The sequence below is a fragment of the Chrysochloris asiatica genome, unplaced genomic scaffold (assembly GCF_000296735.1).
Source record: "Chrysochloris asiatica unplaced genomic scaffold, ChrAsi1.0 scaffold00150, whole genome shotgun sequence".
NCBI lineage: Eukaryota > Metazoa > Chordata > Mammalia > Afrosoricida > Chrysochloridae > Chrysochloris > Chrysochloris asiatica.
The window spans coordinates 7,469,413-7,484,268 of record NW_006408668.1 but is presented as its reverse complement, the minus strand read 5'-3'; the positions used below and the strand labels follow the sequence as shown (position 1 = coordinate 7,484,268).

Here is a 14,856-nt window from a genome sequence, read left to right as displayed (position 1 = left end):
GGACCCCAAGGTAGGAGTTGGTTGGTTGGTTGGTTATATGCCATGGAGTTGGTTCTGACTCATAGTGACACTATATACAGTTTCTGAGGCTGTAAATTCTTCTTGGGGGCGGAAGGCTTTTTTTTTGGCCATGAAATAGCTGGTAGTTTCCACCTGCTGACCATGAATGAGTGAATCCTGGAATCTAGACAAAGAGGGTTAGAGACCTTGTGTCTGTCATTGTGTCAGCTGCTCCTCTGGTTGGAGGCAAATGCTGGTTATCAAATGAGTCTCCCAGATTAGAATGGCAATTTGTCCAACCATCTTTCCAAACACTCAACAGCTCTGTAAAAAAGAAACTGTACATAGACACCAATACACAAGAGGGGGAAAGGCTAGAAATAAAGTGCAGCAAGAATGATATCTAGAGACTGGACTTATAAATGATGATTCCTTTTTCTTTATACTTTCTGTAGTTTACAATGTTTTAGCAAAGATTCTCTAAGTCCTTTGTTCTCATACTAATCAGCATGCTCAATAAACGGCTTTGTGATCTCTAATTTAGACACTGGAATAAATTTACCCAACAGGAAGATGTGTTTTGCACAAAGGAACAAACCTAATAACCCTGAGCCGTTTACCTCCTCTGGCAAATTAACAAACTGCACAGGAGGTGCAAAACTAGGTCTCCTCTGTGTTGACCACAAAACACAATGCTGGGCTTTGCAGAGACCCCAAGTGGTCCCTGTGAGGCCCAGTCACCGGCAAGCTGGGTTTGCCTGTTGTTTAAAACAACCAAAGGAAGAATGCTGGAGCATGGATGGGAGGTAGCAGGCTGACAGGAGGCTGGGACACAGCAGTCTGAGTCCCTGAGGCAGAACCGTGCACCCATCTGGGACACTTCATTCGCCTAACTTTATGGATTGCACCACTGAAGAGGGGTGGGGGAGATGGCAGCCCATCTGGGGGCTCTGAGTGAAGTACCTGCCACCACAAGAAAATACACAGCAGTTATTAGGCCTTTCTGGGAAATTGAGTAATACTGCTATTAAAACCTTTATGATCTAAATATTTTATATGAATTCAATCACCTCCAGCTGCTATAATTTGAGAGCAATGAGGAAGGTAGGTAGAAGCAATAATAATGATTTAAACCCTCAACAGATTTAGTCTCTGGGGAAAGTATAAGGGCTGATTCACCCATGAGGTCTGAGGGCCTGAACCCTGACATTCTGCTGTGGTTGACATATGACAACTCTAGTACCTCAGGGGCCAGGGTGGGTCTAGGCAAAGCCACAGCCTGTCCTGTTTGAGCCTCCCGATACCACCCACCCTGAGAGGTCAGTTCCCCCTCTGCCTCTCTTAGCATTAAAATGAGGGCCACTAACTATCCTGAGGAGTCCTGGTGTGGTATCCTGGGTTAATGTGCTGGACAGCAAAGTCAGTTTGAACTGAAAAGTCAGCAATTCAAGCTCACCAGCCATTCCTTGGAAGCCCTAAACAGGGTCGCTATGGGTCAGAACCGACTCGACGGCACTTAACAACCACCTGTCCTGTGTCCCTAAAGTGAGCTTCATTCTTTCACTTTTGAATTCACCCAAACCTCTATTTTTGCGGCTTAGAAAATGATAATACGCATAAATAGAGGAGATGTTTCTCTTCTGCTTTTAAAGCAATGCTTAATAAATACTGTTTTGCATTTTTTTCTTTTTAAATCAAAGTAAAAGCACCAGGTCTTTAACTACAGACCACTCCAGGCATTTTATAGTTTACAAAGCCTAGCCAGCTTAAACGGAGGAAGTTATAAATAATTAATGGCTCAACTATTGCCCTTTTAAGCCTTTATTCCAGCTCTCACTATGAGTCTGAGTATCCTGGGAGAGACATTTTCAGTTTGGGGACATGAAGGTAGCTCAGTGCTGATGTGAGGGTATTCTCTGCACACAACAACCCCATCCCCTCCCTTGCTGTTCATTCCAATGGCTTTCAGAGTCACTCCATAGCAACCTCAACATGCACTCTGAGAATCTGCAGTTCATCATCAACTCCGGCCTGAACTGCTCCCACGGTGTTGGTACGGACTATACCAGTACTGCAGCACCAGCGGCAGCAGAAATCCCACCACGGAACCAAGGGGGCATCGGATCAGGACAGCTCCACATGCCAGCTTCTGTGGGGCATTTTCTGAAGCTTCCTGCTCCATGAGGTGTCTGCCACCTTAGGAATTCAAAGTATTGCACTGCTCCTAACTTCCTAGCAAGGAAACAGAGCCCTTGGTTTCCCTTTCAGGGTGCAAGACTTCCCAGGAGAGCAACCAGATTCATTTCCTCTCTGCCCCACAATGCAGGATTTAAGAAGCTACTTAAAATATCTGAAAGTTTTGGTTATTTTTTAAATAAAATTCACAGTAGAAAATGTCTCTCTAGGGCCCCTCATCACCCGCATACACGACTCATTTGTGCAGTTCCATTTTCTAGCACACTGGCTTCTATTAATAAAAGAGATGAGCAACAATAGCTTCTTTAGATCCACTGCAAAATACCTATTTCCAACCCGAGTTCTAATTTCATCTGAAGCACTACCAAAGGTGACAAATGTCAAGGACTCACAAAGCCCACCGACTTTGTCTCTGCTGTTTTATTCTATTTTATTTCCCCTGCTCACTTGAAAGGACCGCGTTTGCAAAGATTTTTATGTGTTGTTCCACTATGACACAATCTCTCCTTTGGGACAGGGAGTTAACTTCCACTCTTGGGGGGAAAGGAAGAGCTAGGCTCTTTGTCAAAGATGTCTTGGTGATATGAGTCAGAACTGACTCAATGGCACTTAATAACAACAACATATACACTTTATGGAAGCCCAACAAGATGGTCCATAGATCTCTGGCAGGGGCTGCTAATTTTAAGGCTGGCAATTCAAACCTACCCAGTGATCCCATAGAAAAAGACTCAGTAATCTTCTGCGGAGGTTGTTGTTTTAAGTGCCACTGAGTCAGTTCTGACTCATAGCGACCCTGCATAGGGTTTCAGAGGAGCGGCTGGTGAGTTTGAACCATGGATGTTGTAGTTAGCGTTTCCAGGACAGCCAAGACAACCCAATGATACTGTTCCACTCTGTTGTTAACACTCATGTGGTCACCGTGACTCAGGATGGGCTGCGTAACAATGAGTTTATCAGGATCTTCCACCCAATTTCAATTTCCCCTCTGCCTGGCCCCTCCCCTGTCTACAGCACAAGGCGTGGTGCTCTTACCGGCAATTCTGTGCGCTGACTTTTTCTCCACCGTCTTATTCTCCTTCTTAGAGTCCTGCAGGGTGATGGTCTTCTCCAGTTCTCCCAGGCTCGCCAGAGACGGTGTGGGTGGATATGGGAGGGTGAGGGCCTGAAGAAGGGGCTTTCTGGGCAGGGGCGGTTTGGAGCTAAGCTGCTCCGATGACCGGGCCTTTACTTTCCCCTGGTCATTCAGGGACCGGGCTCCTCGAGTATTGGGGGTTGCCCCAATTTGACATTTTTCATCTTTGGAGAGCAAAGTGAGTCCTCCTTTTTCTAACCTGATCTCAGCACTGTATCTTTTTATACCTCTCAGTTCTGAAGAAGAGCCGTCTCTGTATTTCAGAGACAGAGAGGTGGATCGGAGCTTGATGGGGAAGGGATTTCTGTCCTCACAGGGGGCCAGCTCCTGAGTGGCTGGACAGGGGTCTTTTGTGGCTGGTATGGTTGCCCCATCCTGGGTGCTCCTGTCCAGTAAAGCCTGGTTGGCCACCTGATCCCCTGAGTCCTCAGAAGCACACTCCACTGGTGACGGTGGCTTCTGAGGGTCCTGTTGTATGTTGTGGGGCTCAGGAACCACCTGGAGTTCATCGAGGGCTGCCTCGCTCTTCCAAGCCAGGCTACTCTTCAAAAGGGGCAGCCGGACAGTAGGGGGACCCCCAGGGCTGGGCTGCTCCAGCAGGCGGGCACTGTTTGTGCGTAGCCGTGCCCTGCAAGAGGACACAGAGAACTTCTTCACGCTTGCCATCTCATTGCTTCCTCTCTCTGTTTTCCGCTCTGGAGGTGCTCTCGTGGGACCCCCCTGTAGAGACTCTGAATGGTCAGTCTTGGGTTGTTCAAGGAGGGAGACCTCTTTGTCCTCCCCGGGAGGAGACTCCGAGGCAGGAGGTATTGGGGACATGCTGTGGCTCACACTCACTGACAGGGCTTTGTGCTTCAGGCAACTCTTGGGGACCTGTGGGCTTGGGGCAGGGGCCACAGAAGGTTCTGTCCCTGCTCCCTCAGGACTGGGCATATCCAGGGGCAGTTCCACCTCCTTCTGGATACATTGATCAGGCCCATCTGGACTGGAAGGCATCTCCAAGGTGGTGACAGTGATAGTCTCTGGAAGTACCACGTTCTCCTCGGGGACACACACAGGTATTTCACTTTCGCTGTCACGAGAAGCACAACACACCTCATCCGCTGTGTCTATATCCGGGACACCCACGTCTGGAATGGACAGCTCCTCCCTCTGCTCTTCATTGTCAGGGTCATGGTGTGAAGAGCATTCTGGTGGCGACGGGGGCTCCAAGCAGAGGGCTGGACCTGACTCGGGCTCGGTGACCTCTGGGGTTTCCAGGTGACCTGGGGGCTCGTCCGCAGGTAAGCTCTCCTCTTCCATACTGACACTGAGTGCCGGGCAGTGCCGCAGGCGTGCCCGCCTCGCACGGGTTCCCCCGGGTAGCAGCATGGTAGCTGGCTCCCCTGGCTCAGTGCCCCTGTCCGGCTCCAAACCCTGCTGCCTAGAACTGGGGTTCTCCTCCATGCTGACTTTCTCACTGTGTTCCTCTTCCTCAGGGGTACAGGTCAGATCACTCAGGGATTCAGACTGTGCTCGCTACGAGAAAGGATAAGGACAAAAGACGTCAGCCTTATACTGGATTTTTGGAAGCCCGTGGCAGCCCCCTTTTTGTCCAGGTGGATTATGATCTAAAGGAAATGGCATCTCTGTAAAAGCTGACATTCAAATAGACAGTCACAGTATCTTTTCATAATCCTTCCTTTACTGGTCTCTATGAAACCCTGAACCACAAGTTTAGTTTTCAGCAGGAAAGTGGTAGCTGTGCCCTAAAAATAAATATTGTCTGTGGCTACTGGTGGTGGTGTAAGTTAGGCACTGGATTGCTAACTAACAAGTCAGCAGTTCAAATCCACCAGCTGTTCTTCAAGAGAAGGACGAGACTCTCTGTTTCTATAAAGTTGTACAGTTTTAGAAACCCTATACTGGGTCACTAGGAGTCAGAATGGGCTCGGTGGCAGTGGGTGTGACTTTTTGGTTGGCTGCCAGGGTGTCTGTGGGTGACATACATGGTTAAGTGTTCAACTATACTAACCAAAAATGAGATTGAACTTAAAAAAATCTCATGACAGTGTTGTTGAGTGTCACTGAGCAGGCTTCAAATTCTGAGGAGTGGCTGGTGAGTTTGAACCACTGGCCTTGTGGTTCAAACCACCCTTAAGGTCCAGCACTTATCCTACAGCACCACACCAGGACTCCTGCCATTAGACCTTAGTTAGTACCCAGCTGTGTGTATGCACAAGCTCCCACTTTTCCTTGTCATGGTGGGGAATCACAACACCCTCAAGCTGTCACTCATTCTCATGTATTATTATATTGAAATGATCAGTCAGCCCTGGTGGTGCAACAGGAAAAGCACTGGACTGATAACCACAAGGTCAGCAGTTCAAACCTTCCAGACAGATGAGGTTGTCTGCTCCTATAAAACTTACAGCCTTGAAAAACCAGGAGTGGGTTTATACAAGGGTTTGTTTGTTTTGTTGTTGTGATTTTACCATCTCCAGCTGGCATCTGCTTGCTAACAAAACACAGCATGACTGGGATGTTTGCAACAATACTGACAGTAACTTTTGCCAAAATGCACAGGCCTCTTTGTTTGGATTTTAAAAGAGGAATATGTGTAAATAAGTTTACAGACGATGTTTCAAAAGCTGCAGATTCTTGACTTAGCTTCAACATTGGGCTTTTGCTCCTATTGAACACTGTTGATGCTGAAAGCTCTTTAGGGTGTAGGTCCTGCTTTACAACTATCAACCCTATTAACCATGAAATCCACATGGAGTTGGCAAGAAGCTAAGGTGTATGCCCTGCCCGGGCACATCACAACTTGAGCACCTGGAGCTATAAGGAAATAACCTGGAAGGGTCAGTCCTAGGAGGACCTAATGAAGATCAAGGTTGGCATGGAGTGACCCTTCTGTGGGTGGGCACAGAAGCTGGCAGGGGCCTTGAGAGGAACAAACCAGTCCTGACTCAGGCCAAGTTCTGTGGCTGTGTACAATCCCCACAATTCCTGGATGTGTTGTGCTCACTCCATGTCTCCCCGTCAACTCCTCTGGGCCCTTGCGTGGCTCAGATTCTGGACTCTTCCCGAGGAAGCAGACACAGGAAGACCAAACTGCTCAGTGTGCACCAAGATGTAGTTGCTACCTTAGCTGCCTGTTATCTGCTCCGTCTCTCAGATGATCCTTCATAGCAAACTCAGACTGATGTCCTTCTGAAAAGATCATTCCTATATGTTCATGTCACACTTCTCCTCAAACACAACCAAAATGTTCAGTAAGCTCCACGCCATCTCTGGACAGAGAACACTGCCTGTGTGTGCCGGGTTGAGAGGAGATATCGGTCTCAGTCTGAGACCTAACTCTTGTAGTTGGAGGCTCTGCCTGCCATGGGATCTCCAACACTCAACTAATTTTGGAGTTCCTAATGTGGTGCTGTGGGTTAATGTGCTAGACTGCAAAGTCATTTGAACCTCAAGGTTGGCAGTTCAAGCTCACCAGAAACTCCTCAGAAACCCTATACAGGGTTGCTATGGGTCACAACAACAACAACAACAACTAACAACAACAACCATAAAAAGGAGTTAATAATACCTGATTTCTGGCACTGCCCAGGTTGGAATGAAGAACAATGGTTGTGGTGTTCAGAATGCAGGCTGTGTAACACCATGAATCACATGGGATGTTGGTGTAAAACGTTTATGGGCATTCCACGTCTACTGTGTAACCACACACAAGGCATACATAGTCCTGTGAGGTAACAAGAAGAGTTTCTCTATCTCAACCTCTACTTGGGGTGGAGGGAGACGGATTCCACCAAAAGTATTCTAAAAGGTGTTTTTCAAACTCATCAGAACAAGGTTTATTACCATGAACGAGACTTATAAAGTCAAAGTCCCCCTACAGCTCTCAAAGATCCTGAGCATCTGATACAGAGCTGGAGAAAGCCTGGCCAGATGGTCTGCCAAGATGGAGAGAAGAAGCTGGGTAGCAGCAGGTGAATGGAGAGGCTGAAGTGAAGACACTGAGGAGTGCCTGAGCCTCTGGGAGGCAATGGGAAAAGAGAATACAGACAGTATGGGGCTCGGCAAAGAGAGAGAAACGTGGGCCTCATGCTTCATGAAACCTGGAAGGGCAGCGAGCTTCCCTGGGACGTTCCCAGCGGCAGGAAGGAAGTGGACAGGGTAGCAACGCAGCTCTTTCTGGCCATCAGAGTGGGAGGAGAATATCTGAAAGCATCCTGGGTTCTTAAGGGGGGGGCAGGGAACCAGGAAGGCCTCATAGTTGGGAGGAGGGCCTCATGTCTAAGGGGCAAAGGATGCTGGGGATGCTTCAGGACAGAGACCATCAACCTTAATTCTAACAGTGGGTGTGCTGGAGATGGCACTAAGTGTGGGAGGACACTTGTGAACACTGGTCAGGTGTGAAAAATATGGGCAACTCTGAGAACAACAGCTATCCATTCTTTGGTGTTTCAAGCAGGTTCCAGTTCTGGCCAATGAGCCTCACAGGCAGGCATTCCCCATCTGTCAGTGGAAGTTAGCCCGTTGTTATGAAGCAGAACTTCCTGGTTCAGGCAGACGAAGAAACAAGGCCTGCTGATCTACTTCAGAAAACCAGCCATTAAAACCTCAGTTAGATGTGCTGCTGATGGTGGGATTGGCGCAGGATCTGGAAGAGCTTTGTTCTGCTGTGTGTGGGGTCACCATGAGTTGTGGGCTGACTCAGTTATTGCCCAAAACAACAACATCCCTACCAACAAGGGAAGGGAAAAAGGGAGGGGAGAGATATAGAACTGACAGTTTAAATCAAGGAACAAATGAGTTTCTCAAGACTGCCTAAATCAGATTTTCTGCTATTTTAGAACACTAGAAGAGCTAAGTCGAGTTCAAAATTAAAGGAAGCGATGCACAATTTGATGAAGATAAACAGTGTCACTAAGATGTGCACAAGGAAAAAGGCCATTTTGGTAAGTGCCACAGGAGCTCTGGTAGCCTAGTGGTTACGAATCGGGCTGCCAACCACAAGTTCAGCAGTTTGAAACTACCAGCTGCTCTGTGGGAGAAAGATGAGGCTTTCTGCTCCTGTAAAGATTTACAGCCTCGGAAACCCTGTACAGGGATCGCTATGAGTTGGAACCGACTCCACGGCACATAACAAGAACAAATATGTATGTAGGCGTATATGTGTACAGATATGTATATGTGAACAAATATATGTGTGTGTTTATAAAGGCGCATGCATATAAGAATATATGTGTGGCACTGTAGGATCAGCACTGGACTGTGAACAACAGGTCAGCAGTTCAAACCCACCAGGTGCTCCTCAGAAACTCTATACAGGGTCACTATGAGTTGGAAATGACTCAACAGCACACAACACCACCACACACACAGACATGAATATTCATATGCATACACCTACATAAACTACAAACATGTATGTTCACATATACATATCTGGACACATATGTTGTTGTTATGTACCTTGGAGTCGGTTCTGACTCATAGTGACCTTGTACAGGGTTTCCGAGGCTATAAATCTTTACGGGAGCAGAATGCCTCATCTTTCTCCCGTGGAACAGCTGGTAGTTTCGAACTGCTGACTTTGAGGTTCACGGCCCAATTCGTAACCACTACGCTACCAGAGCGCCTTGGTTGTTTTGCTGCTGTTACAAAACTGTATGTGTAGTGTTGTTGTGGTTGTTAAGTGCTGTCGACTTAGTTCTGACTCCTAATGACCCTGTATAGGGTTTTCAAGGAGCAGCTGGGGGGTTTGGACTGCTGACTTTGTGGTCCGGTGCTGATCCTACAGCTCTGCACATATATGAGTCTATAATAAAGCAATAGGGACACAGTTAGGGCTATTTCTGAGGCATAATCAAATACCTCACAATAATGGTCTTCTGGGTTTTAAGGCTTAGGACCACAGTCTCGTGGGACAACTTGGTCACAGTGTTATAACCTGGTTCACAAGCTATGTTCTACATCCTAGTTTGGTGAGTACTGTCAGGGAACCTTGAAAACTTGCAACTGGCCATCTAAGATACAACTATAGTCTTTACTCCTCAGAATCAAAACAGAAAGGAGGAAAACAGAGACTGAAAGAAGAAACCAGTCTCCAGGGCTAATGGTCTAACAAACCAGAAGAACCAGTCTGGCTACCACAATTGTGCTGATTATGGCCACAATCAATGACAGATGAGAGAAAAATGTAGACCAGAACCTCAAATTCTTCAAGAATCCAGACTTACTGGACCAGTAGAGACTGGGACATTCCACAAGACTACAGCCCTAAGATAAGATACTCTTTAAACTTTGCCCCTGGGTTCTTTTAGCTCAATAACAGGTTGGCTTACAAAATACAGAATATCACTGTGCTCCTTCCTATGTGTGACCAGATAGGCAACAATTTCTTTAAAATAAAGATGGGAAGGCCAGAGGGGCAGAAAACTGGATTCATGGAAACGGAACAACCAGAACAAAAGGATGCCAATGTTCACGATGTACCCGACATCAGTGAACAATTTGGGTAGAAACTATTGAATGGGAACCTAAGCTGCTATGTAAACCTTCACCAGAAACACAATAAAACAGTATTTAAAAAAAAAAAAAGAGTAAAGAAGAATGGAACAGCTCTGCCTAGGGGCAGACGATGACGGATGCTATTTTTCCATCTGGAGCGTCAGGCTTCCTTCTGCTCCCATCTTGGCCTGGTTGTGGCTGCTTACACACTCCCCTGCCTCAGCTAGACATTCCCCTGGGAAGAAAGCAGGCACCCAAGGGTCCAAAGTATTCTGCCTCCATCCCAGGCCCTGGGGATCAATTCAGCATGAAGACACAGAGATGCTCAGAGTTAGTGGACCACGTGAAGTTCCCAGAGCATATGTACCCACACCCCAGCCTCGACCTTGGACCAAGATACGCAGCCTGGAGGTAACCTCCACCTTGCTTCCTCCCCCAGCATGAGTGCCCCTCACAGCTCAGCACTGCTCATGGGAACTTACGCAGCACACTGGGCATGCCTAAAGGAAACACACTCCATAAGAACTCCTGGAAACAGCTTGCCTTTCAGGTTAGAATCCCACCCCTTCTTTAAGAAAAATATGATTTCATTTGGAAGAACTGAACTGCTGAGAATTTCAATAGCCAGAAGTTACCTTGGATCAAAGCTGTCCACTTGAACTTTCTGCACTGCCAAAGGCGGAAGCCACTGGCCACAAGGCACCTGAAATGTGGCCAGACTGAAAAACTGAATTTTTAACTTTAAGTCAAATGAAAATTTAAATTTACTTAAGTAGCCACGTGTACCCTTTACTCCTCACACATAGCTAAGCCGGCCTCCTGAGCAGAGCTTTTCTCTTCACACCCCACTAAACCAAGGCCTCTTGTTACTGTCCCCATCAGCATCTGACCTGTCCCTGCAGCTCTTCCCACACAGTCAGCACATCCGTAGGACGCTTTGGTAGTCTCCCTCGCTAGTCTGCAAATGCCTGAAGGGTGGGCCTGTGTCTGCTTTGCTTACATTGCATACCCAGAGCCCGACTCAATGAATGTTTGCCAAGTGAATAAAGGGAAGAGGACAGGAACATCTTCTGGAGGGAAAGGCCCTGTAGGCACTGTCACCAGAAGAAGGCAACATGTGAATCGCTCACTTATTGGTACCATGAAGCCAAAGTCTTCCACAAACAAGGTCCTTACCCAAAGCGGTAGCTACTCTAGTATTTAACATCTGCTTTTATCATTCATCCATTTAATCTTTCAACCAAAGTTTACTGACTATCAGCCCTGGGACCACAGTTGCTCTGGGGCTAGAGGTACAGCTGGGACAAGGTCTCAAAGAAGACTGGCAATAGACAAGTGAAGGGCTAGATGCACATGCATGGAGAGCATTTGCACGTGTGTGCAGGAGCTCTGTGAAGGAACTGAACACAGTGACAGGGAGATGGGGGGCTACTTTCAGCAGGATGGTCAAGGTGAGCCTCTGGGGGAAGACCTCTGAGCTGCAACCTGAAGGCTGAGACCAATCAGTCCTGAGGAGAGGAAATGGCAAGTACAGTTAGCAGAGTTCAAGGAACAGAAAGGAGGGTCATATGGTCTGAGTGTTGTAAGAGGAAGTCAGATGGGTGGGCAGAGCCAGATCATGCCAGGCCTTGAAGTTATGGTGAGGAGTGAACTTTACACTGACAGCAACTGGCGGACCACAGGCACTCAAGACACCCACCTTCCTGCTGTCGAGTTGGTTTTGACTCACAGCAACCCTATAGGACACAACAGGACTGCTCCCTGGGGTTTCAGAGGCTGTAAGCCTAAGGAAGCAGACTGTCCCAGCTTTCTCCCAAGGAGCAGCTGGTGAGTTCAAACCACTGACCTTCTTTTTGATTAGTAGCCCAAAACTTAACCCACTGTGCCACAAGGGAGCTTCTTAAACCCACAGTGAAGTCTTATACTAGGTGTCTGCAGAGAGAGTGAATGAATAAATTCAGTGTGTACACAGGGGCATGATACATGGGATTTGCATTGATAAAGGCAAGCAACTCCAGTCAAGCCCCGCCCCCCCACCCCACCCCCCAGCACGGGCCAACAAATCATGGGTCTGTGCTCAGAGGGGCCATGGGACCCAGGTGAGAGAAGGCAGAGGGGCTGCCAGACTACCGCCTTGCCCCTGCCCAATTACCGAAGACAGCCGCCTCATTTTACTTGACCGCTGGTTGCGAGGCTTCACCAGGAGCTTGTGCTTGGCTGCAGAGTTGTCCAGGCAGGAGGAAAATTCTGGAGGGTAACTGAAGTCAGCCATGGGTGCGATGCTGCTGTCTGAGGTCCGAGGGGATACTGAGGTGTCACTCACATGGTCCAGAGATAGTGGCTGTGATGAAGAAACTAAAGAGACCTTCACAAGGAAAAAACATGCCAAGCATTAACTTCACAGTGTGAGATGGGTACAACCAAGCCATCAACTCTTCCCTTTAATTGGGCTTAGTCTTCCCACACTGCCTTTGGACTTCACTTGTAACATGAAGTCATTTCTGATTGAGACAGTTCTGATCCACTTAATTCTGTACAGCATTTCCAAAGAGCGACTGGTGAACTTGAACCACCAACATTGTGGTTCAAACTGATTTTGCAGTCCAGTGCACTATCCATAGCGCCATACCAAAACTCCATGTGTGTATGTGTTTTGTGTGTGTGTGTGTATACATATACGTGTATATATATATATATATATATACGTATATGTATACACACACACACACAAAACACATACACACATATATTTGGCATTGTTATGTGCCATGGAGTCAGTTCTGACTCATAGCGACCCTGTACAGGGTTTCCGAGGTTTTCGAGGCTGTAAATCTTCATGGGAGCAGAAAGCCTTATCTTTCTCCCATGGAACAGGTAGTTTCAAACAGCTGACCGTGAGATTAGCAGCCCAATTCATAACCACAACGCTACCAGCAATAATAACATATACATTCATATGTATACATTTACATATGTTTATACACACATATCATTAGTGAAAACAAGGGCCAAGGTCTGTGAACAGACCATCCATTTCTCATATGCAAATTCAAACTGAAGCTGAAGAAAATGAAAACAAGTCCACGAGAGCCAAAATATGACCTTGAATATATCCCACCTGAATTTAGAGATCATCTGAAGAACAGATTTGACACATTAAACACTGAAGACCGAAGACCAGAAGAGTTGTGGGATGACATCAAGAAATCATACAGGAAGAAAGCAAAAAGTCATTGAGAAAACAACAAAGAAGGAAAAGGTCAAAACGGATATCAGAAAAGACAGTGAAACTTGCTCTCCAGCAAGTTTAGTAGAGATGCTAAGGCAAATGAAAGAAATGAGGAGGTCCAAGAGCTGAACAGAAAATTTCAAAGATCAGCTCGAGAAGATAAAGCCAAATATTACAATAAAATGTGCAAAGATGTGGAATCAGAAAACTAAAAAGGAAGTATACACTCAGCATTTCTCAAGCTGGAGGAACTGAAGAAAAAATTCAAGCCTTGACTTTCATTATTGAAAGATTCTCTGGGCAAATTATTGAATGATGCAGAAAGCATCAAGAGAAGATGGAAGGAATACACAGAGTCACTGTACCAATAGGAAATGGTTAATGTTCAACCATTTCAAGAGGTAGCATATGATCAAGAGCCAATGATACTGAAGGAGGAAGTCCAAGGTGCATTGAAGGAAATGGCAAAGAACAAGGCATTAGAAATTGATGGAATAAAAATTGAAATCTTTCAAGAAAGTGAGGCGGCACAGGAGGCACTCACTCATCTCTGCCAAGAAATCTGGAAGACAACTATCTGGCCAACTGATTGGAAAAGATCCAGATTTGTGCCCATTCCAAAGAGAGGTGACCCAACGGAATGCGGAAATCATCGGGCAGTCTCTTTGATATCCCATGCAAGTAAAGTTTTACTAAAGGTAAGATAAAAACAGCTACGATCATACATTGACAGAGAACTTGCAGAGGTTCAAGCCAGATTCAGAAGAGGCCGTGAAACGAGGGATATCATTGTTGATGTCTGATGGATCTTGGCTGAAAGCAGAGAGTATCAGAAAGATGTTTATCTTTGCTTTATTGACTCCGCAAAGGCTTTCGATTGTGTGGATCATGACAAGCTATGGACAACATTGTGAAGTATGAGTATTCCAGAACACTTAATTGTGCTCATGCAGAACCTGGACCTGGACCAAGAGGCAGTTGTCCGAACAGAACATGGGAACACTGAATGGTTTAAAATAAAAAAAGGTGTGTGACAAGGTTGTATTCTTTCACCATACTTATCCAACCTGTATGCTGAGCAAATAATCTGAGAAACTGGGTTATATGAAGAAAAACGTGGCATCAAGATTGGAGGAAGACTCATTAACAACCTGCGATATGCAGATGATTCAATCTTGCTTGCTGAAAGTGAAGAGGACTTAAAAACATTTACTGATGAAGATCAAAGAGCACAGCCTTCGGTATGGATTGCATCTCAATGTAAAGAAAACAAAAATCCTGATCACTGGACCAATAAACAGCATTCTTATCAATGGAGAAAAGATTGACGTTGTCAAGGACTTCATTCTTCTTGGATCAACTATCAACACTCATGGAAGCAGCAGTCAAGAAATCAAATGGCATATTGCATTAGGCAAATCTGCATTAGGTACGACCTTTTTAAAGTGTTGAAGAGTTAAGATGTCAGCTTGAGGACTAAGGTGCGCCTAACCCAAGCCATGGTATTTTCAATAACTTCATATGCATGTGAAAGCTGGACAGTGAATAAGGAAGACTGCAGAAGTATTGATGCTTTTCAGTTATGGTGTTGGAGGAGAATATTGAAAGTGCCATGGGCTTCCAAAAGAACCAACAGATCCATTCTGGAAGAAATGCAGCCAGAATGCTCCTTGGAGGCCAACTTGGCCAAACTTCGTGTCTCATACTTTGGACATATTGTCAAGAGGGACCAGTCACTGGAGAAGGATATCATGTTTGGTAAGGTGGAGGGTCAGAGAGAAAGAGGAAGACC

General features: G+C 46.3%; 1 protein-coding gene across 1 annotated transcript in view; it reads right to left on the bottom strand.

The window, feature by feature from the left end:
• KIAA1211L (KIAA1211-like ortholog) overlaps window positions 1-14,856 on the bottom strand; it is a 99,042-nt gene that overhangs the window by 46,468 nt on the left and 37,718 nt on the right. Inside the window, exons 5-6 of the mRNA XM_006870777.1 lie at window positions 11,988-12,200; window positions 3,232-4,849 (exon numbers count right to left, since the gene is read on the bottom strand). Of these exons, the coding sequence (XP_006870839.1) occupies window positions 3,232-4,849; window positions 11,988-12,200 (1,831 nt within the window). The remainder of the gene's footprint in view (window positions 1-3,231; window positions 4,850-11,987; window positions 12,201-14,856) is intronic.